Raw genomic sequence first — 26652 nt, forward strand, 5'->3', positions numbered from 1 at the left:
GTTCCACATTGAGTGAGGTGGGTTGCAGGAAAGTATATTTAGTAGAAGGATGAAAAGTGTGATAGGGAAATATATACGTAAAATACAAAAATTGATTTCATTTCATTTGAACAGGAGAAACTACATTTAATCACCAAAATAAAATAACGAGATAGTCAACTTTCATGATGACACTTCGTTTAATCTTTGAAGTGTTGGCTAATGGTTTACTGAAACATAAAGAAGCTATCCGATTTTCAATAGCACCGCAAAAAGGCAAAGCAAAAAATATTGATTTGAAAGCATCCTCGAGAAGGAGCACTTGAGAGGGAGAACCATGCGTAAAAATGGATTTGGTGGAAGGGTTGCAAAATAAATCTACTAAGCTATATGGAATTGTTTTAAGAAGGTCATACCAAGTATCATTTAGCTATTTGATTTTGAAATTTAAGACCCCTCTAAGTATACAAAAATAATTTTCAAAAATGTATTTGATTAAATGTTTTATTTGGCCTTACTGCTATTAGCCCATACAAACGCATATTAGTGTGCAGCCCAAACTGTTCGGACGCTACAGACAGAATTTAGCAGATCAGCTGTACCAATTACAGACAAGTCCCAAGACGCTTGTGGGGGTCGTAGAGCAGTTTGTAGGCCAAACCGTTCGGACGCTACAGATGATTTTGTGTGATGTCCGATTTTCGGGTTGTCGCATGCTCTGACAAACACCGCTCTAGCTCTGTCACCTTTCACCGCAGATGCGGAAGTGCGACATCGGCGGATGGGGTGGACCAATGCAAAAAACAGAGATCTCTAGCTTAAATTAACAGATTTGTATGGGGATTGTTTTATTATGCAAATTAGATTTCCAGCGGGGACGCGGACATCGACTCTAGGGGGTGTTTAAGGGATTTTTTCTCAGAGAGGTTAAAGTTATTCCTGACACAGGGGATAGAGGCCTCTAGCTTGGATATGTCTTTCAGCAGCAGTCTGTAGTATATATCCACAGCTGGGTCAATAGATTGAACATACAGTGCCTTGCAAAAGTATTCATCCCCCTTGGAGTTTTTCCTATTTTGTTGCATTACAACCTGTAATTTAAATGGATTTTTATTTGGATTTCATGCAATGGACATACACAAAATAGTCCAAATTGGTGAAGTGAAATGAAAAAAATAACTTGTTTCAAAAAATTCAAAAAAATATATAACGGAAAAGTGGTGCGTGCATACAGTTGAAGTCAGAAGTTTACATACACCTTAGCCAAATACAGTGGGGAAAAAAAGTATTTAGTCAGCCACCTATTGTGCAAGTTCTCCCACTTAAAAAGATGAGAGAGGCCTGTAATTTTCATCATAGGTACATGTCAACTATGACAGACAAATTGAGAATTTTTTTCTCCAGAAAATCACATTGTAGGATTTTTTATGAATTTATTTGCAAATTATGGTGGAAAATAAGTATTTGGTCACCTACAAACAAGCAAGATTTCTGGCTCTCACAGACCTGTAACTTCTTCTTTAAGAGGCTCCTCTGTCCTCATTAGAACAGATTACAACAGTGGTACCGTTGATCACCGACAACGATGAGACTGCCTATAGGGAGGAGGTCAGAGACCTGGCCGTGTGGTGCCAGGATAACAACCTCTCCCTCAACGTGATCAAGACAAAGGAGATGATTGTGGACTACAGGAAAAGGAGGACCGAGCACGCCCCCATTCTCATCGACGGGGCTGTAGTGGAGCAGGTTGAGAGCTTCAAGATCCTTGGTGTCCACATCACCAACAAAATATCATGGTCCAAATACACCAAGACAGTTGTGAAGAGGGCACAACAAAGCCTATTCCCCCTCAGGAGACTGAAAAGATTTGGCATGGGTCCTCAGATCCTCAAAATGTTATACAGCTGCATCATCGAGAACATCTTGACTGGTTGCATCACTGCCTGGTATGGCAACTGCTCTGCCTCTGACCGCAAGGCACTACAGAAGGTAGTGCGTACGGCCCAGTACATCACTGGGGCCAAGCTTCCTGCCACCCAGGACCTCTATACCAGGCGGTGTCAGAGCAAGACCCTAAAAATGGTCAAAGACTCCAGCCACCCTAGTCATAGACTGTTCTCTCTGCTACCACGCGGCAAGCGGTACCAGAGCTCAAAGTCTAGGTCCAAAAGGCTTCTTAACAGCTTCTACCCCCAAGCCATAAGACTCCTGAACAGCTAATCAAATGGCAACCCAGACTATTTGCATTGTCCCCCCCTGCTCCCACTCTCTGTTTATTATAATAATACAGTGGGGAAAAAAAGTATTTAGTCAGCCACAATTGTGCAAGTTCTCCCACTTAAAAAGATGAGAGAGGCCTGTAATTTTCATCATAGGTGCACGTCAACTATGACAGACAAATTGAGAAAAAAAATCCAGAAAATCACATTGTAGGATTTTTAATGAATTTATTTGCAAATTATGGTGGAAAATAAGTATTTGGTCACCTACAAACAAGCAAGATTTCTGGCTCTCACAGACCTGTAACTTCTTCTTTAAGAGGCTCCTCTGTCCTCCACTGTTACCTGTATTAATGGCACCTGTTTGAACTTGTTATCAGTATAAAAGACACCTGTCCACAACCTCAAACAGTCACACTCCAAACTCCACTATGGCCAAGACCAAAGAGCTGTCAAAGGACACCAGAAACAAAATTGTAGACCTGCACCAGGCTGGGAAGACTGAATCTGCAATAGGTAAGCAGCTTGGTTTGAAGAAATCAACTGTGGGAGCAATTATTAGGAATTGGAAGACATACAAGACCACTGATAATCTCCCTCGATCTGGGGCTCCACGCAAGATCTCACCCCGTGGGGTCAAAATGATCACAAGAACGGTGAGCAAAATCCCAGAACCACACGGGGGGACCTAGTGAATGACCTGCAGAGAGCTGGGACCAAAGTAACAAAGCCTACCATCAGTAACACACTACGCCGCCAGGGACTCAAATCCTGCAGTGCCAGACGTGTCCCCCTGCTTAAGCCAGTACATGTCCAGGCCCGTCTGAAGTTTGCTAGAGTGCATTTGGATGATCCAGAAGAGGATTGGGAGAATGTCATATGGTCAGATGAAACCAAAATAGAACTTTTGGTAAAAACTCAACTCGTCGTGTTTGGAGGACAAAGAATGCTGAGTTGCATCCAAAGAACACCATACCTACTGTGAAGCATGGGGGTGGAAACATCATGCTTTGGGGCTGTTTTTCTGCAAAGGGACCAGGACGACTGATCTGTGTAAAGGAAAGAATGAATGGGGCCATGTATCGTGAGATTTTCAGTGAAAACCTCCTTCCATCAGCAAGGGCATTGAAGATGAAACGTGGCTGGGTCTTTCAGCATGACAATGATCCCAAACACACCGCCCGGGCAACGAAGGAGTGGCTTCGTAAGAAGCATTTCAAGGTCCTGGAGTGGCCTAGCCAGTCTCCAGATCTCAACCCCATAGAAAATCTTTGGAGGGAGTTGAAAGTCCGTGTTGCCCAGCGACAGCCCCAAAACGTCACTGCTCTAGAGGAGATCTGCATGAAGGAATGGGCCAAAATTCCAGCAACAGTGTGTGAAAACCTTGTGAAGACTTACAGAAAACGTTTGACCTGTGTCATTGCCAACAAAGGGTATATAACAAAGTATTGAGAAACTTTTGTTATTGACCAAATACTTATTTTCCACCATAATTTGCAAATAAATTCATTCAAAATTCTACAATGTGATTTTCTGGATTTTTTCCCCACATTCTGTCTGTCATAGTTGACTTGTACCTATGATGAAAATTACAGGCCTCTCTCATCTTTTTAAGTGGGAGAACTTGCACAATTGGTGGCTGACTAAATACTTTTTTCCCCCACTGTATGCCATTTAGCAGACGCTTTTATCCAAAGCAACTTACAGTCATGCGTGCATACATTTTTGTGTATGGGTGGTCCCGGGGATCAAACCCACTACCTTGGCATTACAAGCACCGTGCTCTACCAGCTGAGCTACAGAGGACCACCTATGCATAGTCACTTTAACTCTACCTACATGTACTGTACATATTACCTAAATTACCTTGACTAACCTGTGCCCCCGCACATTGAGTCTGTACCGGTACCCCCTGTATATAGCCTCGCTCCTGTTATTTTACAGCTGTTCTTTAATTATTTGTTATTATTTTTCTTATTTTTCAATTTGTTTTCCTTAACAGTTCTTAAAACTGCATTGTTCGTTAAGGGCTTGTAAGTAAGCATTTCACTGCAAGGTCTACACCTGTTGTATTCGTCGCATGTGACAAATAACATTTGATTTGATTTGATTACAGTTGAACCAAGACTCCATCCAGTTGTTCCAACCTCTCCTTCCTCATAATGCTTCAGAATTGACTAATGATGTTGCAAAACCTTTGTCTTTCTTGAGCACAGTATGTATTATGTAATCAGTTTCTCTTCACCTATCCCTCTCGCTCCTCTCTGTATCACTATTGTCCTATCTGGGAAAATGTATATCTAGTGGATGTAAGCATTCTATTCTTCTCCCTCCTCTCCCGTGTGATGGGAGCTGAGGTGCAAATGGAAAAATCTGAGCGGTTAAGCATTTATTTGGAAACAGGAGTTAGTGTGGTAGAGCTAATTATCAGGTGTTGTTTTTTTGTGCCCATCCCATGCATACTCTCCCTCTCTCTTTCTCCCTCTCTCTCTCTCTTTCTTTCTCTCTCTCTTTCTTATTGTACCCAGCATGGAGGCTGCAGTGGGAATTCAGTCCCTCTATTCCTCTCGCACGCGATGCTGTCACCAGCAGGTTAATTAGCCTGGCTTTCGCCCTTAACAATGTAACGCCAGAGGCCTGAGTTACCATAGTACCATAGTAAACCTCCCCAGCCTCCCACCCACTCAGTCTCAGAGAGTAGAACACAGCAGCTACCTGCTCAGACAAAAACCTTTGGCTTTGCTGTTCAGAAAGTGACACGCTGAATATTTGCTCAGACAAAGAGAGACACTGAGCTGCTACTAATCAGACACACTGGACGCTTTTTAAACAGTGCCACACTGTAGCCTGTTCAGACAATGCCACACAGACCTCTGAGCGCCACCCACAGATGAAGAATGAGGACTTTCTGTTCAAATTCCAGTCGCTGTGAGGGTGACAGTGCTAATGATGTGGTGGATATATCAGTCTAATAACTTGGCTAATGGCTCCTGTCTCTAGAGCACCTCGTAGTGTACTGGATGGAGTTGTCCTCCCAGTGGATGTGTGTGAAGCTGACGTTAGAAATAACCCAGGCCAGTGTACACCAGTCTTCTGCAGCTCTCCTGGCATTAATAAACCTATCCCCTCTCTCATTCATGGTCATATCAGCACTTTCAATGTGGCTCGGTCAAACTGCAGGGCTGTGTGATGGAGCCTAGCCTGAGATATCACTCCCTATGTGTCTGACAGATCAGCCAGATAATCAGCTTATTACTAGATGACACCTCTATACTTATCACTGATTTTACACTGATCCCAGATTATACTAGATTTTGATTGGTATCTAATTTGCTTTAGTTTCATAATGACAATTATGTAAGCGTTATGTAAGTTACTGTAGTAATTTCAGTGTTACTATACAGGTATATGAATAACTTATTGTAATTGGTTACTCCACTGATTCTCCAGCTATTTGAGTCAGAGCAAGTCAAGAGCCCTACCATATAAACAAAACAGTCTGTGGAGAGTTTTTTTTACTATTACTTTCATATAGTAAAGGGATTGAGGGAATACATTTGGTAATTTGATTAAACGCCTGGAGATAAGAATTTCAATGGTAAACTAAAACCAACAACAGGTTACCTGCAACAAATAAGAGGACCCCGGGATTTGTAGTGTTTTATTATTTCCCCACTTCCTACTTGAACACAGTAAATAACACCCAGCTGTAGGAAGTAAAGTAAAATTTGATCATTATATGCAGCAAAATGGTCAACTGAACTCTAACTCCTGTTTTATTTTTAGAGGTGTCACAAGCATTTGTGTATGGGTTTATTGGAAGGGTGTGCATCGTTCAGAAATTGACACATGAGAAAGAATGGCTTTAATTTATTTTGATGTGCTCTCTATGGGGAGTCTGTGCATCAGTCATCAGCACCAATTCTGCTAGTTCAGCACTGTGCCTGCCAACAGCTGCATAGTCTGTCTCATGAATAGAGATCACATACTTGTGCCGAGAAAGACTCACCCCGTCACTCTGCCGGGCGGGCTGTCCAGAACCAGTTATTAGAGTGGACTAAGGTCAGCTGGATCTTACAAAAAATACTGTATTTTTCTCTTGTCTAATCTTATGCTTAATACTGTTTTATGCTTCCAGAGATTAATCATATATGGAGTGATGTCAAATGGACCTTTATAAATAAAATATAATTCTGTTTTCCATTTATGTATTTCCTTCAAACTCATAGTTATCAGCTACATTTTATGTTTCAAGGGAGCACATTTGTATTAATGGTGGTCTTTGATAACATGCAAAACGTTATGTTGGTATAGTGTAGTTCAACTCATTATGCTGTTCTGTTTTCAGTTTTACTCTGTATTATACAGACTGTACTGGATTTCCAGAAAAGCCTTACGAACTCCCCCGGGACCATAAACTTTCTCATTTGGGTAGTGACTCATTCCGTTTTCCACCCTGACCAGCAATTATGTGAGGATTATCAGGAGCAGTAATAAGAATAATTAGCAGTGTTTTAAGCAGCTCTGACTGGTGAGCGTTGTCTTTTCCTGAATCCTTCCAATTACTCACCTTGATCTCTGTGCTCCACTCTCATGGCCTGCATGTCACGATCGTCTTGACGAGAAGTAGACCAATACGCAGCGTGTTGAGCGAACATGATACTTTATTATACTAACGCACAAAAACAAAACAATAAACGACTCGTGAAGTCCACGGTGACAAAGACCGACAAGGAACAAAAACCCACAACACCCAAGGGAAAACATACAGTTTAAATATGGCTCCCAATCAGAGACAACCAGCCGACAGCTGACACTCGTTGCCTCTGATTGGGAGTCACACAGGCAAACATAGAAACAGACAACCTAGAACACCCAAACAAAGAAACAGAACACATAGAATGAACACACCCTGGCTCAACATATAGAGTCCCAGAGCCAGGGTGTGACAGTACCCCCCCCTAAAGGCGCGGACTGCGACCGCGCCTAAATACGAGCAAAACAGGGGAGGGCTGGGTGGGCATTCCTCCTCGGCGGCGGCCCGGCCCGGGCTTGCCCACCACCCTCCAACAAACCCCCATAGCGCCCCTGGTCCGGTCTGGCCCCGCTGGCTGGAGCTGGACTGGACGTAGCAGGAGCGGTAGGCTTCAGCTCCTTAGTGGAGCAGTAGAGCGGTACCTGAATTGGCACCGATGACCCAGGCACGGGTTGTGCCGGACTGACGACTCGCACCCCTGGCTTGGTGCGAGTGGCAGGAACGGGCCGGGCCGGGCTGGCGACGCGCACCGTAGACTTGGTGCGAGTGGCAGGAACAGGCCGGACCGGGCTGGCGACGCGCACCGTAGACTTGGTGCGTGGAGCAGGGACAGGCCGGGCAGGGCAGGGCTGGCGACGCACACCGTAGGCTTGGTGCGTGGAGCAGGAACAGGCCGGGCTGGGCTGGCGACGCACACCGTAGGTTTGGTGCGTAGAGCAGGAACAGGCCGGGCTGGGCTGGCGACGCACACCGTAGGTTTGGTGCGTGGAGCAGGGACAGGCCGGGCTGGGCTGTCGACGCACACCGTAGGCTTGGTGCGTGGAGCAGGAACAGGCCGGGCAGGGCTGGCGACGCACACCGTAGGCTTGGTGCGTGGAGCAGGAACAGGCCGGGCAGGGCTGGCGACGCACACCGTAGGCTTGGTGCGTGGAGCAGGGACAGGCCGGGCTGACGACGCACACCGTAGGCTTGGTGCGTGGAGCAGGGACAGGCCGGACAGGGCTGGCGACGCACACCGCAGGCTTGGTGCGTGGAGCAGGGACAGGCCGGGCAGGGCTGGCGACGCACACCGTAGGCTTGGTGCGTGGAGCAGGAACAGGCCGGGCTGGGCTGGCGACGCACACCGTAGGCTTGGTGCGTGGAGCAGGGACAGGCCGGGCTGGGCTGGCGACGCACACCGTAGGCTTGGTGCGTGGAGCAGGGACAGGCCGGGCTGGGCTGTCGACGCACACCGTAGGCTTGGTGCGTGGAGCAGGGACAGGCCGGACTGGGCTGGCGACGCACACCGTAGGCTTGGTGCGTGGAGCAGGAACAGGCCGGACCGTACTGGGAACACACACCACTGGCCTTAAACGGGGATCAGGAACGGGCCGGACCGGACTGGCAATACACCTCAGTACCTCTCGCCGTGCCTCTACAACTTCCTTCCCTCCTCTCGCCAATGGCTCCCGTAACCCGGTGGCCTTCTCTCCTCGTCTCCCATTTCGCCCTGTGGCAGCCTCCTGCTGCCCAGTCGCCCATGCCGTGTGCCCCCCCCTAAAAAATTCTTGGGGGTGCCTCTCGTCCGTCCGACGATGGCACTGCTGCTCCTCTCCTGCCTGGGTCTCCCCCTTTATCGCCTTCCGGTACCGGACGGCCTCCTCCTCAGTAATCTGCCCCCAACCGAGGAGGACATCCACAAGAGTCACCTCCTGCGTGTGTTCCTGGACACGCTGCTTGGTCCTGGTATGGTGGGTTTTTCTGTCACGATCGTCTTGACGAGAAGTAGACCAATACGCAGCGTGTTGAGCGAACATGATACTTTATTATACTAACGCACAAAAACAAAACAATAAACGACTCGTGAAGTCCACGGTGACAAAGACCGACAAGGAACAAAAACCCACAACACCCAAGGGAAAACATACAGTTTAAATATGGCTCCCAATCAGAGACAACCAGCCGACAGCTGACACTCGTTGCCTCTGATTGGGAGTCACACAGGCAAACATAGAAACAGACAACCTAGAACACCCAAACAAAGAAACAGAACACATAGAATGAACACACCCTGGCTCAACATATAGAGTCCCAGAGCCAGGGTGTGACACTGCAGCTATTTAACCTGGCTTACAGGCCAGTTCATTACTGAGGCTGCAACTGGAATGGGAGGTTAATACATGGAAGCAAAGGTTCCACAGTGGTAGTTCTGATGTGCTGTTGCACCATGAGCCAAATAAACTCCAGTAACAAGCCTCATGGAACATTGCTATAATGACAGGAAAATACAAGATTATATAGTGCCTTTGGCATCCAGTTGTCTATCTACTGTATGTAGTGGTAGAGACAGTATGGCTGTGATGCCTGACATTTATATACACTACCGGTCAAAAGTTTTAGAACACTTATTCATTCAAGGGTTTTTCTAAATGTTTGCTATTTTCTACATTGTAGAATAATAGTGAAGACATCAAAACTATGAAATAACACATGGAATCACGTAGTAACCAAAAAAGTATTAAACAAAATATATTTTAAATAGCCATCCTTTGCCTTGATGACAGCTTTGCACACTCTTGGCCTTCTCTCAACCAGCTTCACCTGGAATGCTTTTCCAACAGTCTTGAAGGAGTTCCCACATATGCTGAGCACTTGTTGACTGCTTTTCCTTCACTCTACAGTCCGACTCATCCCAAACCATCTCAATTTGGTTGAGGTCGGGGGATTGTGGAGGCCATGTCATCTGATGCAGCACTCCATCACTCTCCTTCTTGGTAAAATGATAGTCCCACTAAGCCCAAACCAGATGGGATGGCGTATCGCTGCAGAATGCTGTGGTAGCCATGCTGGTTAAGTGTGCCTTGAATTCTAAATAAATCACAGACAGTGACACCAGCAAAGCACCCCCACACCATCACACCTCCTCCTCCATGCTACACGGTGGGAACCACACATGGGGAGATCATCCGTTTACCTACTCTGAGTAGAAAATATTAAAAATAAAGAAAAACCCTTGAATGAGTAGGTGTTCTAAAACTTTTGACCGGTAGTATAGAACTTATAGAACCTTTTCCCTGTATACTTTTGATATTGATATCTGCACTAATTGTATTTTGTCTCATGATGCCAATACTCTTGAAAGAAAAGATCATTACATTTCTAACCTTCAAAGAATGCATAGCTAGATGTGCACATATCTTTATCGATCATTATTGATGGAGAGGGGGGAGTTTGGTAAATTATCAAAGTTAAAAACCAGAGTGTGCTGGAAATACACCCATTATGGATAGTAAAGTAATTGAATGTTTTTCTACGCTGAAAAAATGACGTCAGTCATGTCTGTCTGACTTGAGACTGCCTGCTTTTTAAAAGGAGTGCTCCATGGATTACCCCAGGGTCTTTCATGCTATCAAATATTTACATTGAGGCTCAAAAGCAGCCTAAGGCAGCAGCATACACCAGCAACATGTGCTTACATAAAGAACCACTGGGCTGGACAACAGTTGTTTTTTGACCAACATAGGTGTCTCTTTTTTTTAAAATTCCTCAATAGATGGCTCATATGCTCCTCTTCACTTTTCTTCCCTCTAGTTCCTTATACACTACCTATCTCTCTTGGCTGTATTCACACTTTTGACTATACCTCTCTTCTCTCTGCAGGTCTTTATTAAATGTTAATGGGGATGACTGAAACCAATAATCCTTAGACCCCCACTGCCAAACATTGGAGTGAGGTGTGACCCAGGTGCTGAGCAGGATATACAGTAGGCAGTAGGCAGAGATGGTAAAACAACCCTCCTGTAACAGTGCCCGCCCCCGACAAACGGCCCCAGCCGTTCACCTCGGCGCCTCTGGGTGGAGGCGACGGAATGTTGTTATCAGCCCTGGGTCCAGAATGTCCCTCCTGGGCACCCAGGACCGCTCCTCTGACCCATAACCCTCCCAGTCCACCAGAAATTGGAGACCCCTCCCCACCCGCCGGCAGTCCAGGATCCGGTCCACAGTAAAAGCCGGCTGCCCTCCGATGAGGCGCAGCGGGGGAACAGGACGAGGAGGGGGAGCCAGGGGACACGTGGCGACAGGCTTGAGGAGGGACACATGGAATGTGGGATGTACCCGCATGGTGGGGGGAGGTTGCAGGTGGTAGGCCACTGGGTTGACTCGCCGGACCACTCTGAATGCCCGACGAACCGGGGAGACAGCTTCCTGGACTCTACGCGGAGGGGAAGATCCCGCATGGAGAGCCACACCCTCGGTCCCGGGTGAAAAACCGGGGCATGGCGACACCTGCGGTTGGCCTGATGTTGAGACCTGACCGAGGCCCGCTTAAGCGCCGCCCTTACCTACCTCCAGGTGTGGCGACAGCAAATGATGTGGGCCTGGACGACGGGACCGCCGCCTCCTGCTCTTGCTCGGGGAATAGGGGTGGTTGGTACCCGTATTGGCACTGGAAGGGGGACAGGCCGGTGGACGAGCAGAGAAGGGTGTTGTGGGCGTACTTCGCCAACGCCAGTCGTGACTCCACATAGCTGGGTTTGCTGGAGGCATAGCACCTCAGCTCCCCCTACAGATCCTGGTTGATGCGCTCCGTTTGCCCGTTCGACTGGGGATGGAAGCCGGAAGACAAGCTGACGGAGGCGCCGAGGCAGGTGGCGAACGTCTTCCAGAACCTGGAGGCGAACTGAGGGCCCCGATCCGACACCACATCTTGGGGAAGGCCATGGACCCGGAAAACGTGTTGCACCACTACCTTAGCCGTCTCCCGGGCCAACGGGAGTTTGGGAAGGGGAATGAAGTGGGCAGCCTTCGAGAACTGGTCCACAACGACCAGAATGACTGTGAATCAATCAGAGGGGGTAGGGCGGAAATGAAATCTAGCGAGATGTGGGACCAGGGGTGCTTGGGGATAGGCAGGGTTCGGAGCAGCCCTGCCGCGGGCTGGCATGAGCTATTCGTGTGCGCGCACACCGGGCAAGCAGTCATGAAGGCGCGCGTATCCACCTCAGCAGATGGCCAACAGAACCTCCTACGCAGGAACTCCAACGTCCTGGCGCCCCCCGGATGGCTGGTGAGGTCGGACGCGTGCACCCACTGAAGCAGTCGCGAGCGCACAGCCTTGGGTACGTACATCCTCCCTGATGGACCTCCGCCTGGATCGGGCTCCCACCGTAGCGCTGCTCTGACGAGCCTATCAATTCCCCACGAAACTGGGGCAGCAATCAGGGCGTTGGGGACAATGGGGTCGTCCCTCTCCACCAGATCCACGAGGTCGAACTGCCGGGAGAGCGCGTCAGGCTTGGTGTTCTTCGACCCCGGACGGTATGAGATGGTGAACCGGAACCTGGTGAAGTACAACGCCCACCTGGCCTGGTGCGAGTTGAGCCTCTTGGCCCCCTGAATGTAGGCTAAGTTCTTGTGGTCAGTCCATACGATGAATGGATGGGCGGCCCCCTCTAGCCAATGCCTCCACTCCCCAAGGGCGAGCTTGACCACTAGCAGCTCACGGTTCCCCACGTCATAATTCCGCTCTGCCGGGGACAGCCGACGGTAGTAAAATGCACAGGGGTGAGTCTTACCGTCCGTGAGGAACCATTGGGACAGGATTGCTCCCACCGCAACGTCTGAAGGTTCCACCTCCACAATTTACATTTTAGTCATTTAGCAGACGCTCTTATCCAGAGCAACTTACAGTTAGTGAGTGCTTACATTATTATGTGTGAATTGAACCCACAACCCTGGCGTTGCAATCGCCATGCTCTACCAACTGAGCTACATCCCTGCCGGCCATTCCCTCCCCTACCCTGGACGACACTGGGCCAATTGTGCGCCACCCCATGGGTCTCCCGGTCACGGCCGGCTACGACGGAGCCTGGATTTGAACCAGGATCTCTAGTGGCACAGCTAGCACTGCGATGCAGTGCCTTAGACCACTGCGCCACTCGGGAGACAATGAACGGAAGGGACGGATCAGGATGCCCGAGGACCGGGGCCGATGTAAAGCGCCGCTTAAGCGCATCAAATGCTCGTCAGGGGAGCGGCTAGGGAGCTAAAATTGGAAATAAATCGCCTATAAAAATGTGCAAACCCTAAAAACCATTGTATTTGCTTGAGGGATGAGGGCTGGGGCCAAACCAGTACCGCGCTGACCTTAGCTGGGTCCATCCGTAGGTCCCCCTGGGTGACTATGAACCCCAGGAAGGAGACTGTCTCTGTGTGGAACACACACTTCTCCGCCTTGATGTAGAGCTGGTGACGGAGAAGGTGTTGGAGGACCTGCCGAACGTGCTGCTGGTGTTCACTCATGTCCTTTGAAAATATTAGGATGTCATCCAAATACACGAAGACGCTGTAGTCGAGGAGGTCCCGGAGCACGTCATTGACCAACGCCTGGAACACCGCAGGCGCGTTGGCTAGACCGAACGGCATGACTTGGTAGTCGTAATGCCCACTGGGTGTGTTAAAAGCAGTCTTCCACTCGTCCCCCTCCTGAATCCTCACCAGGTTGAAGGCATTACATAAGTCCAGCTTGGTGAAGACCCGGGCTCCCTGCAATGACTCGAATGCCGTCGTCATCAGGGGGAGTGGGTAGCAGTTCTTAACCGTGATGTTGTTGTGCGCCCGGTAATCAATGTACGGCTGCTGCCTACCGTCCTTTTTCCCCACGAAGAAGAAGTCCGCGCCCGCGGGTGAGGTAGAGGGACAGATGTGACCCTCGACGATTGCCTCGTCGATATACTCCCTCATGGCCAGCGTCTCCGGCCGGGACAAGGAAAACAATCGCCCTCGTGTGGGCATGGCGCCCGGCAGGAGATCGATAGCGCAGTCGTAAGAACTGTGAGGAGGTAGGCCCTTGGCACGCCTCTTACTAAACACCTCCCCCAGATCCCAATACTCCCGGGGAACAACTGCCACGTCTGGGCCGGTGACGGAGTCTGTAGCCGCCGTCCTCGCGGTGGCAACCGCCGCTAGAGCGGTAGGCGGTTCGGAGTGAGGGACCTGGGGAAGAGGTGAGGACTGGTAGGTGGTCTGGGATGGTGGTTTGGGCTGATGAGTGATCGGAGGAGACCGGAACAGAATGGTGGCGGAGCCTCCCTCCAGGATGAGCCACCCCGTGGACCAGTCTATCCGGGGTTTGTGGGCGACCAGCCAGGGGTGCCTGAGGACGAGGGGACACTCCGGAGAGTCCACAATGAAAAACTGGATATCCTCCCATAGCCCCCCCACCACCCGGACTCGCACGGGGACAGTGCGCCGGGTGATGAAGCCCGACCCCAACGTCCGGCCGTCCAGATCCATGACTGGAACCGGCTCGGAGAGGGAGAGTAACGGAACGCTCCACCCTTGGGCCAGCTCCGCGTCCATCAGGTTTCCCGCATCCCCAGAATCCACCAGTGCATGTGCCCGAAGCGCAGCGCGGGCCCACTGAACCCTGACGGGGAGAAAAGTCTGGGAGTCTCTGGAGTTGGGGTTTCGGTTCCGGCTCGCTAGTACCCCTCCCGGAACTAGCGAGCCCTCCCATTTCCCGGCTTCTCCGGGCATGAGTCGTAGTGGTGACCTGCCTGGCCGCAGTACAGGCAACGTCCCTGGCGCAGACGCCTCTGCCTCTCCATCCTGGACAAGCGCGCCGCCCCCAGCTGCATAGCCTCCTGAGGCGTCTCCTCCCTGAATCGGCGGAAAGCCTCCGGGTTGATAGTGGGACGCGGAGGCACGCCTTGTGTCATCCCTCTCTCATGCGCCCTCTCACGACGCCGATTGTCTACCCACAACGAGAGTTGAACGAGGCCGTCCAGTCGCTCAGAGTTCGTCCTTCATCCCCTCCGATAGCCCCTGGGCGTAAAGGACGACCAGGGTGGCCTCCTCCCATCCTTCCTCTCGAGCCCGGGTCCGGAACTCCGCGGAGTAGTCCGCCACTGAACGGTCACCCTGCCGACAGGCCGTGAGCCGGCTTCGTGCCCACACACCACCTGAGAGGTGTCGAACACCTTGTGTAGCTCCCGGGTGAATTGGTAGGAGTCGGAGCATGCCGGAGTTTGGCTCTCCCACTCCACGGTAGCCCAGGGAAGGGACCGACCCGTCAACAGAGTGATGATGTAGGCCACCCGGCCCTGCTCCGTCGGGAAGGAGGAGGGTTGTAGGCTGAATACCAGGGAACACTGGGTGAGGAATTCCCTGCAGCCCTCTGGACGTCCGTCATACCTCTCCGGAGGTGGTAGGCGGGGTTCCCGCGATGTCGCAGGCGAGACTGGAGATGCCGCTGCCGCGGCTTCCGCTCCGCCGGCTGCTGGGGCTGGTCGGGTGTCCACCCGGCTCTGCACAGCGATCATCAGTTGGCGGAGATTCTCGGTGATCTGCTGCAGGCTGCGGTCGTGTTGGTTCAGCATAGCTCCCTGTGTTGCCAATGCGCTCCGATACTGTGCTGCCTCCACTGGGTCCATATTGGCTCAGTTTTCTGTAAGGGTTGGAGTGAGGTGTGACCCAGGTGCGGTGCAGGATATACAGTAGGCAGTAGGCAGAGATGGTGAAACAAGGACCTTCTCAAGTACCTGTTCATAGGTCTCTGATCAGACACTGCGTAGTACTGCTGGACATTGAGAAACTAGCAGAGAAAACTGAGCAAGGGAACACAGGGAAGTGAGGGCAAAAATACACAGGTGAACCGATAGACACAGGTGACACCAATAGGATGATGATTAGTCGCGACTGTGAGTGAGTAGGTGCCTAAGGTTGTCGGAGGATGACACCTTGTGTGTCGCTCCGGAACTGCGACCCCCTCCTGTAACAATCTGCTGTCTGACCCAATTACCATCCTCAGTTTTACCTCACTTAGTCCCACTGTTACGCTCGTTGAGGGGTCGCCTTCAAATGGCTGTATTACCAGGTAAGGAAGAAGTATGGGAAGAGATAGGGGATAAAGAGATAGAGGTCTCTAAGGGAGCAGTTTCATCTTGTGGGTTCATGACTCACTTTTTCTTTCATATATATTCACACGGTGTGCAGGCACTAATTGCTTCAAATTAAAAGGATTAATATGTAGCCTAAATGATCATGAAATTAAGTTATATCTGGGTCACTCACACTACAGCCTGTACCCCTCTGACATGCTTCAGCTAAAACATCTACAATTATCTTTCCAAATGTATTTTTCATACATGGACTTTCTGGAGTGTGCGCCCTGAAGGTTGGTTGTCCAGAGCGAGGCACTCAAATTCCATTCGTTTGGAGTGTATAAAACCATGCTGATTTCAAGGACTGGGGTACTCACAAAGCAACATAACCAGGTCTCTTAATGTCAGGAGAGTTAAATATAGAAGATCCAGCGATTGAGGATCCAAGGTTTGTCAAGCCTTGTATAATACAGAGAACTTTGTTGCAGCTTGTTTAAGTAACCAAACAAGTTATTAAAAAACACAAAAAAGTCCTGTGCTTGGCAGTGTTGAACTCTCATGATGCTCATTTCTCCCCACTGTTAGCCAGGGATACAGAGAGTGCTGATGGTATACTGTATGTCTCGGTCTCTGTGTCTCCTTCCAGTCGTCGGCCCCTGTCCCAGCTCTGCTGCCTCCACCAGGAGGTGTCACTCCATCTATAAGGGCTTCGCTCAGTGTCTGATGGCTCTGGGGGACAGCCTGACTGAGAGTGCCCAGAAGGATGAGGATACACAGGAGATACACACCATCTGCAAGTAAGCACAGTCATCTGTACACACGCATCTGTGCACACGCAGACACACGCGCACACACATGCACACGCACACACACGCAATCCTCTCATCTTTATGTTGTTTATAAACACACACACACTCCCACTCTGAAATGTGTAAATTGACGGAACACTGTGACCCATAATTCCATTACCATTGAAAGATAGACTCCACCATATATTTTCCTCTATTTCATTCCCTCCAGATCTTTGTCCATCTCTATCGCTCTCTTTGTGGTAATGCCCCACCTCTCTCTAACATCCTGACAGCTCTTCCCATTTGCTGGAGGCATAGTGGAGTGCCTAATTAAAGATTGCGGGTCTCTCTTTACCCATCTCCGCCTTCCATTCTATTTATACATGTGTCTGTAATCCATCTTAATATTATACCTTCCCTTCTGGAAATGTCTAGGAATTTATTGAGCAGTGATGTCATCGTCATGGAAGACGCCTCTCCTTGCATCACCCCATCAATATCAACCCATTCCCAGACATGTTGTTGCATCTGTAACCGGTGTGAATTGGCTAGCTAGTTTGCGGTGCGTGCTAGTTGCATTTCAATTGGTGATGTCACTCGCTCTTAGACCTTGAAGTAGTTGTCAGGGAGCAGTCACGGCTTTTGTGGAGCGATAGGTAACAATGCTTTGTGGGAGACAGTTGTTGATGTGTTCTGAGGATCCCTGGTTCGAGCCCAGGTTGGGGCAAGGAGAGGGATGGAAGCAATACTGTTACACATCAATGTAGGAAGGTCCTATCGACATCCTTAAGCCAGTTGCTGTTCAGTATTGCGGGGCTGGAGACACCCTTGGAATCTACAGGGATATAGTGGTCGTTACAATGATGTTGTTATTTTGGTCATATTCCTTAACACTAGAAAACCCGGGCCTCGACGCACCCTCCTTTGAGAAAATGAGCAGTCATTTTGACTCAAACATTCAGTCTATAACATTTCATATATGCTATCGGAAAAATAATCATTTGGTTGTGTTTATGAAGGTCTTGGGTAACATCAGAATATGGAAAAAGTATTATTTAAAAGAACACAATAGCATTTTCTTTAGTTTATGTTACTGTAGGCTATCTGTTGCCACATGCTCACCTGTGGAGAGCATTGGAACAGTGATAAATCTAAGAAAATGTTATATTTTCAAATAATTTTGAGAGTTATTTGGCAATTATAAGGGTTTTGGAAACCTCCAAACCTGCTCTTTCTGAGACTATATAGAAATAAAACGTCTTACCTGCATGTGACTATGTAGGAGGATTTGAAAAGGTAACTCTTTGTCACTCTAGGAAAATGTTTTCCTCTTAAAACTGATTATAACAGAAATTCTGTTTGTGATATTGAAATTCTTACAACATACGGTACGTATGTTAAATAGACTTATTAAGTTATGGACGGAGGGGGGCATGTGTAAGGGTTGGTGTGAGGTGTGACCCAGGTGCGGTGCAGGATATACAGTAGGCAGTAGGCAGAGATGGTGAAACAAGGATCTTTACTGGTGGTCCCGAAGCCAGAATACAATATAAATGGACTTCTCACGATAAAATAAAGGCGGAGCAAATAAGTCTACAAAAACCGGCTGACAGCCAAAATACGAAATACTACCTAAGACTGAAACAAATAACGAAACAGGGAGAACACTTCTCAAGTACCTGTTCATAGGTCTCCAATCAGACACTGTGTAGTACTGCTGGACATAGAGAAACTAGCAGAGAAAACTGAGCAAGGGAACACAGGGAAGTGAGGGCATAAATACACAGGTGAACAGGTAGACACAGGAGACACCAATGAGATAATGATTAGTCCAGACTGTGAGTGAGGAGGTGCCTAAGGTTGTCGGAGGATGACACCTAGTGGGTCGCTCCAGAACTGCGACCCCCTCCTGTAACAGTGACCCCCCCCTCCCCCCCGATGAACGGCCCCAGCCTTTCACCTCGGCGCCTCTGGGTGGAGGCGACGGAATGTTGTTATCAGCCCTGGGTCCAGAATGTCCCTCCTGGGCACCCAGGACCGCTCCTCCGGTCCATAACCCTCCCAGTCCACTAGAAATTGGAGACCCCTCCCCACCCGCCGGCAGACCAGGATCCGGTCCACAGTAAAAGCCGGCTGTCCTCCGACAAGGCGCAGCGGGGGAACAAGACGAGGAGGGGGAACCAGGGGACAGGTGGCGACGGGCTTGAGGAGGGACACATGGAATGTGGGATGCACCCGCATGGTGGGAGGAAGTTGCAGGCAGTAGGCCACTGGGTTGACTCGCCGGACCACTCTGAATGGCCTGACGAACCGTATAGCTGGGTTGCTGGAGGCATAGCACCAGATCCTGCTTGACTCGCTCTGTCTGCCTGTTCGACTGGGGATAGAAGCCGGAAGACGAGGCGCAGAGGCAGGTGGCGAAAGCCTTGCGGAACCTGGTGGCGAACTGAGGGCCCCAAACCGAATGAAGTGGGCAGCATTCGAGAACCGGTCCACAACGACCAGGATGACTATGTATCCATCAGAGGGGGGGTAGGGCAGAAATGAAATCCAGCTTGATGTGGGACCATGGGCGCTTGGGGATAGGCAGGGGTTGGAGCAGCCCTGTAGCCGGCTGATTTGAACTCTTCGTGCGCGCGCACACCGGGCAAGCCGCCATGAAGGCACGCGTATCCCCCTCAGCAGATGGCCACCAGAACCACCTACGCAGGAACTCCAACGTCCTGGCGCCCCCCGGATGGCTGGTGAGGTCGGACGCGTACACCCACTGAAGCAGTCGCGAGCGTGCAGCCTTGGGTACGTACATCCTCCCTGATGGACCTCCGCCCGGATCGGGCTCCCACCGTAGCGCTGCTCTGACCAGCCTATCAATTCCCCACGAAACTGGGGCAGCAATCAGGGCGTTGGCGACAATGGGGTTGTCCCTATCCACCTGGTCCACGGGGTCGAACTGCCGGGAGAGTGCGTCAGGCTTGGTGTTCTTCAACCCCGAACGGTATGAGATGGTGAACCGGAACCTGGTGAAAAACAACGCCCACCTGGCCTGGTGCGAGTTGAGCCTCTTTGCCCCCTGGATGTAGGCTAAGTTCTTATGGTCCGTCCATACGATGAATGGATGGGCGGCCCCCTCTAGCCAATGCCTCCTCTCCCCCAGGGCGAGCTTGACCGCTAGCAACTCACGGTTCCCCACATCGTAATTCCGCTTCACCGGGGACAGCCGATGGGAAAAAAACGCAAAGGGGTGAGTCCCACAGCAACGTCTGAAGCATCCACCTCCACAATGAACGGCAGGGACGGATCAGGATGCCCTAGGACCGGGGCCAATGTAAAGCGCGCTTAAGCGCATCAAATGCGTTCCCCGCTTCCGGTGTCCAGGCGAAGGAGCGCACGCTCGTCTGGGTGAGGGCTGTCAGGGGAGCGGCTAGGGAGCTAAAATTGCGAATGAATTGTCTAGAAAAATTTGCGAACCATAAAAGCCGCTGTAGTTCCTTGAGGGATGAGGACTGGGGCCAATGCAGTACCGCGCTGACCTTGGCTGGGTCCATCCGTAGGTCCCCCTGGGTGACGATGAACCCCAGGAAGGAGACTGTCTCTGTATGGGACACGGCACTTCTCCGCCTTGACGTAGAGCTGGTGACGTAGAAGGCGTTGGAGGACCTGCCGAACGTGCTGCTGGTTTTCACTCATGTCCTTTGAGAATATTAGGATGTCATCCAAATACACGAAGATGCTGTAGTCGAGGAGGTCCCGGAGCACGTCATTGACCAACGCCTGGAACACTGCAGGCGCGTTGGCTGGACCGAACGGCATGACTTGGTACTCGTAATGCCCACTGGGTGTGTTAAAAGCCGTCTTCCACTCGTCACCCTCCCGAATCCTCACCAGGTTGTAGGCATTGCATAAGTCCAGCTTGGTGAAGACCCGGGCTCCCTGCAACGACTCGAATGCCGTCATCATCAGGGGGAGCTGGTAACGGTTCTTAACCGTGATGTCATTGAGCGCCCGGTAATCAATGCACGGCCGCTGCCCACCGTCCTTTTTCCCCACGAAGAAGAAGCCCGCGGGTGAGGTAGAGGGACAAGAAAAACAATCGCCCTCGTGTGGGCATGGCGCCTGGCAGGAGATTGATAGCGCAGTTGTATGGCCTGTCAGGAGGTAGGCCCTGGGCACGCCTCTTACTAAACACCTCCCCCAGATCCCAATACTCCCGGCGAACGCCTGCCAGGTCTGGGCCGGTGACGGAGTCTGTAGCCGACTTCCTCCCAGTGGCCATCGCCGCTATGGCGGTAGGGAGAGCGGGACCTGGGGAAGAGGTGAGGACTGGTAGGTGGTCTGGGATGGTGGTTTGGGCTGATGAGTGGTCGGTGGAGATCGGAATAGGAAGGATGCGTAGCCTCCCTCCATGATGAGCCGCCCCGTGGACCAGTCTATCCGGGGTTTGTGGGCGACCAGCCACGGGTGCCCGAGGACGAGGGGGCACTCCGGAGAGTCCACAATGAAAAACTGGATATCCTCCTATAGCCCCCCCCCACCAGCCGGACACACACGGGTATAGTGCGCCGGGTGATGAAGCCCAACCCCAACGGCCAGCCGTCCAGTCCCATGACCGGAACCGGCTCAGAGAGGGAAAGTAACGGAACGCTCCACCCTTGGGCCAGCACTGCGTCCATCAGATTTCCCGCGGCCCCAGAATACACCAGTGTATGCGCCCGACGTGCAGCGCAGGCCCACTGAACCCTGACAGGGAGAAAAGTCTGGGAGTCTCTGGAGTTGGGGTTTCGGTTCCGGCTCGCTAACACCCCTCCCGATACTAGCAAGCCCTCCCGTTTCCCGGCTTCTCCGGGCATGAGTCGCAGTGGTGACCTGCCTGGCCGCAGTATAGACAACATCCCTGGCGCAGACACCTCTGCCTCTCCATCCTGGACGAGATTCTGGAATGGCGCCTGAGAGCGTTTTCCACCACCTTCAGCAAAACACCTAATTATGGAAAATCTCATGGTAGAATGGTGTTCCATCCCTCCAATAGAGTTCCAGACACTCTTAAGTCTATGCCAAGGTGCATTGAAGCTGTTCTGGCTCATGGTGGCCCAACGCCCTATTATGACATTTTATGTTGGTGTTTCCTTTATTTTGGCAGTTACAGTTGAAATCGGAAAGTTACATACACTTAGGTTTCAACCACTCCACAAATTTCTTGTTAACAAACTTTAGTTTTGGCAAGTCGGTTCTACTTTGTGCATGACACAAGTCATTTTTCCAACAGTTGTTTAGACAGACAGATTATTTCACTTATAATTCACTGTATCACAATTCCAGTGGGTCAGAAGTTTCAGAAAATGATGTAATGGCTATAGAAGCTTCTGATAGGCTCATTAACATAATTTGAGTCAATTGCAGGTGTACTTGTGGATGTATTTCAAGGCCTACCTTCAAACTCAGTGCCTCTTTGCTTGACATCATGGGAAAATCAAAATAAATCAGCCAAGATCTCAGAAAACAAATTGTAGACCTCCACAAGTCTGGTTCATCCTTGGGAGCAATTTCCAAACGCCTGATGGTACCACGTTCATCTTTACAAACAATAGTACGCAAGTATAAACACCATGGGACCCTGCAGCCGTCATCCCGCTCAGGAAGGAGACGCGTTCTGTCTCCTAGAGATGAACGTACTTTGGTGCGAAAAGTGCAAATCAATCCCAGAACACCAGCAAAGGACCTTGTGAAGATGCTGGAGGAAACAGATACAAAAGTATCTATATCCACAGTAAAACTAGTCCTATATCGACGTAACCTGAAAGGCTGCTCAGCAAGGAAGAAGCCACTGCTCCAAAACCGCCATAAAAAAGCCAGACTACGGTTTGCAACTGCACATGGGGACAAAGATCGTACTTTTTGGAGAAATGTCCTCTGGTCTGATGAAACAAAAATAGAACTGTTTGGCCATAATGACCATCGTTATGTTTGTAGAAAAAAGGGGGATGCTTGCAAGCTGAAGAACACCATCCCAACGGTGAAGCACAGGGGTGGCAGCATCATGCTGTGTGGGTGCTTTGCTGCAAAAGGGACTGGTGCACTTCACAAAATAGATGGCATCATGAGGAAGGAAAATTATGTGGATATATTGAAGCAACATCTCAAGACATCAGTCAGGAAGTTAAAGCTTGGTCGCAAATGGGTCCTCCAAATGGACAATGACCCCAAGCATACTTCCAAAGTTGTGGCAAAATGGCTTAAGCACAACAAAGTCAAGGTATTGGAGTGGCCATCACAAAGCCCTGACCTCAATCCTATAGAACATTTGTGGGCAGAACTGAAAAAGCGTGTGCGAGCAAGGAGGCCTACAAACCTGACTCAGTTACACCAGCTCTGTCAGGAGGAATGGGCCAAAATTCACCCAACATATTGTGGGAAGCTTGTGGAAGGCTACCCGAAACGTTTGACCCAAGTTAAACAATTTAAAGGCAATGCTACCAAATACTATTTGAGTGCATGTAAACTTCTGACCCACTGGGAATGTGATGAAAGAAATAAAAGCTGAAATAAAAAATTATCTCTGCTATTATTCTGACATTTCACTTTCTTAAAATAAAGTGGTGATCCTAACTGACCTAAGACAGGGAATTTTATTGGGATTAAATGTCAGGAATTCTGAAAAACTGAGTTTAAATGTTTTTGGCTAAGGTGTATGTAAACTTCCGACTTCAACTTCACATTGACACGAACACACCCACACACACAAACGTGCACTTGCATGTGCACGCACACATTCACACACTTCCCAGGAATCTATCAGGGACCAGTAGAAAGGCAGTATTTTCCCTCCTGGATAAAATTCTCAGATTTGCATCTAGGCCAAGGCTGCACCACTGACAGTATTCTCTATGGAATGATAGGAGAGCTTCCTGTGAGTATAGAATAGAAATGAAGGTGAAATCTGCCATTAGTAGAATGGGTAACGTTATTGTTTCCCTCAAGCTTGGTTTATGTGTATCTTTATGTGTGTTCGTTTATGCATTAGCATGCAGTGTATGTTTTAGATCAAGTGTTCAATCTAACACCTCAGCAATCCTTTATTATTTTAATCAGAGAAGAGACTGCGGGGCAGATTTATCTAACAAGCTGTTACTCTGCTGTTTTCTACCGCACATGTAATTCTGGGACTTTACAAGGCTGCATTTTGCTTCCACTTTGTTTCACCCATTCCCCTCAAGGTCTCCTGTGTGTACGGTAAACAGATGCCCCTAAGCCCTCAGCAGATGTGCTGTTTTAGGGTTGAGTTTAGACTAAGGGCCCATATCCAAATACAGTGCAAGTTTAGCCTTTCTGCACTTGTACCCAGGGAATGTGAATCTATGATGTGTCGTTTTATGGGCAGATGTTGTGTTGGACCAATCTGCTTCTGCTTTATCTCCTCCTTATAGATTTACACACAGCCCTTCCCATAGCAACCACATATAGTGGGGGAAAAAAATATTTAGTCAGCCACCAATTGTGCAAGTTCTCCCACTTAAAAAGATGAGAGAGGCCTGTAATTTTCATCAAAGGTACACGTCAACTATGACAGACAAAATTCCAGAGAATCACATTGTAGGATTTTTTATGAATTTATTTGCAAATTATGGTGGAAAATAAGTATTTGGTCACCTACAAACAAGCAAGATTTCTGGCTCTCACAGACCTGTAACGTCTTCTTTAAGAGGCTCCTCTGTACTCCACTCGTTACCTGTATTAATGGCACCTGTTTGAACTTGTTATCAGTATAAAAGACACCTGTCCACCACCTCAAACAGTCACACTCCAAACTCCACTATGGCCAAGACCGAAGAGCTGTCAAAGGACACCAGAAACAAAATTGTAGACCTGCACCAGGCTGGGAAGACTGAATCTGCAATAGGTAAGCAGCTTGGTTTGAAGAAATCAACTGTGGGAGCAATTATTAGGAAATGGAAGACATACAAGACCACTGATAATCTCCCTCGATCTGGGGCTCCACGCAAGATCTCACCCCGTGGGGTCAAAATGATCACAAGAACGGTGAGCAAAAATCCCAGAACCACACGGGGGGGACCTAGTGAATGACCTGCAGAGAGCTGGGACCAAAGTAACAAAGCCTACCATCAGTAACACACTACGCCGCCAGGGACTCAAATCCTGCAGTGCCAGACGTGTCCCCCTGCTTAAGCCAGTACATGTCCAGCCTGTCTGAAGTTTGCTAGAGTGCATTTGGATGATCCAGAAGAGGATTGGGAGAATGTCATATGGTCAGATGAAACCAAAATAGAACTTTTTGGTAAAAACGCAACTCGTCATGTTTGGAGGACAAAGAATGCTGAGTTGCATCCAAAGAACACCATACCTACTGTGAAGCATGGGGGTGGAAACATCATGCTTTGGGGCTGTTTTTCTGCAAAGGGACCAGGACGACTGATCCGTGTAAAGGAAAGAATGAATGGGGCCATGTATCGTGAGATTTTGAGTGAAAACCTCCTTCCATCAGCAAGTGCATTGAAGATTAAACGTGGCTGGGTCTTTCAGCATGACAATGATCCCAAACACACCGCCCGGGCAACGAAGGAGTGGCTTCGTAAGAAGCATTTCAAGGTCCTGGAGTGGCCTAGCCAGTCTCCAGATCTCAACCCCATAGAAAATCTTTGGAGGGAGTTGAAAGTCCGTGTTGCCCAGCGACAGCCCCAAAACATCACTGCTCTAGAGGAGATCTGCATGGAGGAATGGGCCAAAATACCAGCAACAGTGTGTGAAAACCTAGTGAAGACTGAAAACGTTTGACCTGTGTCATTGCCAACAAAGGGTATATAACAAAGTATTGAGAAACTTTTGTTATTGACCAAATACTTATTTTCCACCATAATTTGCAAATAAATTCATTAAAAATCCTACAATGTGATATTCTGGATTTTTTTCCCTAATTTTGTCTGTCATAGTTGACGTGTACCTATGATGAAAATTACAGGCCTCTCTCATCTTTTTAAGTGGGAGAACTTGAACAATTGGTGGCTGACTAAATTCTTTTTTCCCCCACTGTAACTACAACCATGGTTTCATGGGGGATCCTTTACTGTATCACACAGATTAATAATGGATAGTGTCTTGAACCACATTGTTATACCTGGTTGTTAGAAAGATATGGACATATAAAATGGGCCCTGTGTAGCTCAGTTGGTAGAGCATGGCGCTTGCAACGCCAGGGTTGTGGGTTCGATTCCCATGGGGGGCCAGTATGAAAAAAACCCAAAAAACAATGTATGCACTCACTAACTGTAAGTCGCTCTGGATAAGAGTGTCTGCTAAATGACTAAAATTTAATAAAAGTTATTCTAGAACTCAAGAGCTATGTGACCATCTTTCTTCCATCCCCTACAGGTCCTGGGATGAGTTTCATGACTGTGCAAACGTGGCGATGGCGGGCTGTCCTGATGAGGCTGCTGCAGTCTGGGAGTCTCTGCGACAGGAGTCCAAAAAGATGCAGTTTTCTGGTAACCTGTATGACATGTGCTCCAGTCGTAACCAACCAGCTGCCACCGCTGATGCCCTGAGCCCACCCAACCAGGAAGAGATTAACCAGGAGTCTCTAAAAGCACACACCCATCGTCCAGGTCCCACCTCTTTCTGGTTGCTCCCCTTATGTCTGTCCCTTCTGCTGCTGTTGCCCAGGATATAGGCACGATCAGGGTGAAGGGGAGGGAGGATCTCATTGAGCACATGTACAAAAAAAAAAAAAAAAAAAAAAAGGACCATAAACTCACTAACATTTTTCATGTACTAAAAAGGAGTTGCATATATTTCTAGCAGCATGTTCAGATTGGTGGCTCCTCATCTGTAGTGTATTCATTTCATACACACACATTATCTTTCTAGCTCTCTCTCTTTCTCTAACTCTCTCTGAAATACTCTCCTCCTCCTCAATTTAAGAGTTGGATAAAATGGTTCCAGTGGGATGCTGTCAGGGAGAGCTGAGGGTAGAATGTAAATTAGCAAATAAACCTCAAACCTCAAACATCTAGAACCCAATACAGATTCTTTAA

At 49.2% G+C, this 26652-nt stretch overlaps 2 protein-coding genes across 2 annotated transcripts in view; one reads left to right on the top strand and one right to left on the bottom strand.

Annotated features, from left to right (window-relative positions):
* LOC121539567 (cysteine-rich protein 2) overlaps window positions 1-6802 on the bottom strand; it is a 56891-nt gene extending 50089 nt beyond the window's left edge. Inside the window, exon 1 of the mRNA XM_045223594.1 lies at window positions 6769-6802. Within this exon, the coding sequence (XP_045079529.1) occupies window positions 6769-6802 (34 nt within the window). The remainder of the gene's footprint in view (window positions 1-6768) is intronic.
* A 4309-nt stretch (window positions 6803-11111) lies between these two features.
* On the top strand, window positions 11112-26307 carry LOC121577464 (neuritin-like protein). Its single transcript, XM_045223595.1, has 3 exons — window positions 11112-11361; window positions 16465-16615; window positions 25991-26307. The coding sequence occupies exons 1-3, from the start codon at window positions 11112-11114 to the stop codon at window positions 26286-26288; spliced, it is 699 nt and encodes a 232-aa protein (XP_045079530.1). The 3' UTR covers window positions 26289-26307.
* The last annotated feature ends 345 nt before the right edge of the window (window positions 26308-26652 follow it).

Source organism: Coregonus clupeaformis, chromosome 11, assembly GCF_020615455.1.
Source record: "Coregonus clupeaformis isolate EN_2021a chromosome 11, ASM2061545v1, whole genome shotgun sequence".
NCBI lineage: Eukaryota > Metazoa > Chordata > Actinopteri > Salmoniformes > Salmonidae > Coregonus > Coregonus clupeaformis.

Excerpts from the sequence above, each read along its gene's own strand:
- LOC121577464 (XM_045223595.1), top strand. The coding sequence starts at position 11,112 with ATGCCCGACGAACCGGGGAGACAGCTTCCTGGACTCTACGCGGAGGGG. Across the intron at positions 11,362-16,464 it reads TTGCTCGGGGAATAGGGGTG|TCGTCGGCCCCTGTCCCAGC; the intron begins GTTGGTACCCGT and ends GTCTCCTTCCAG. Across the intron at positions 16,616-25,990 it reads GAGATACACACCATCTGCAA|GTCCTGGGATGAGTTTCATG; the intron begins GTAAGCACAGTC and ends CATCCCCTACAG.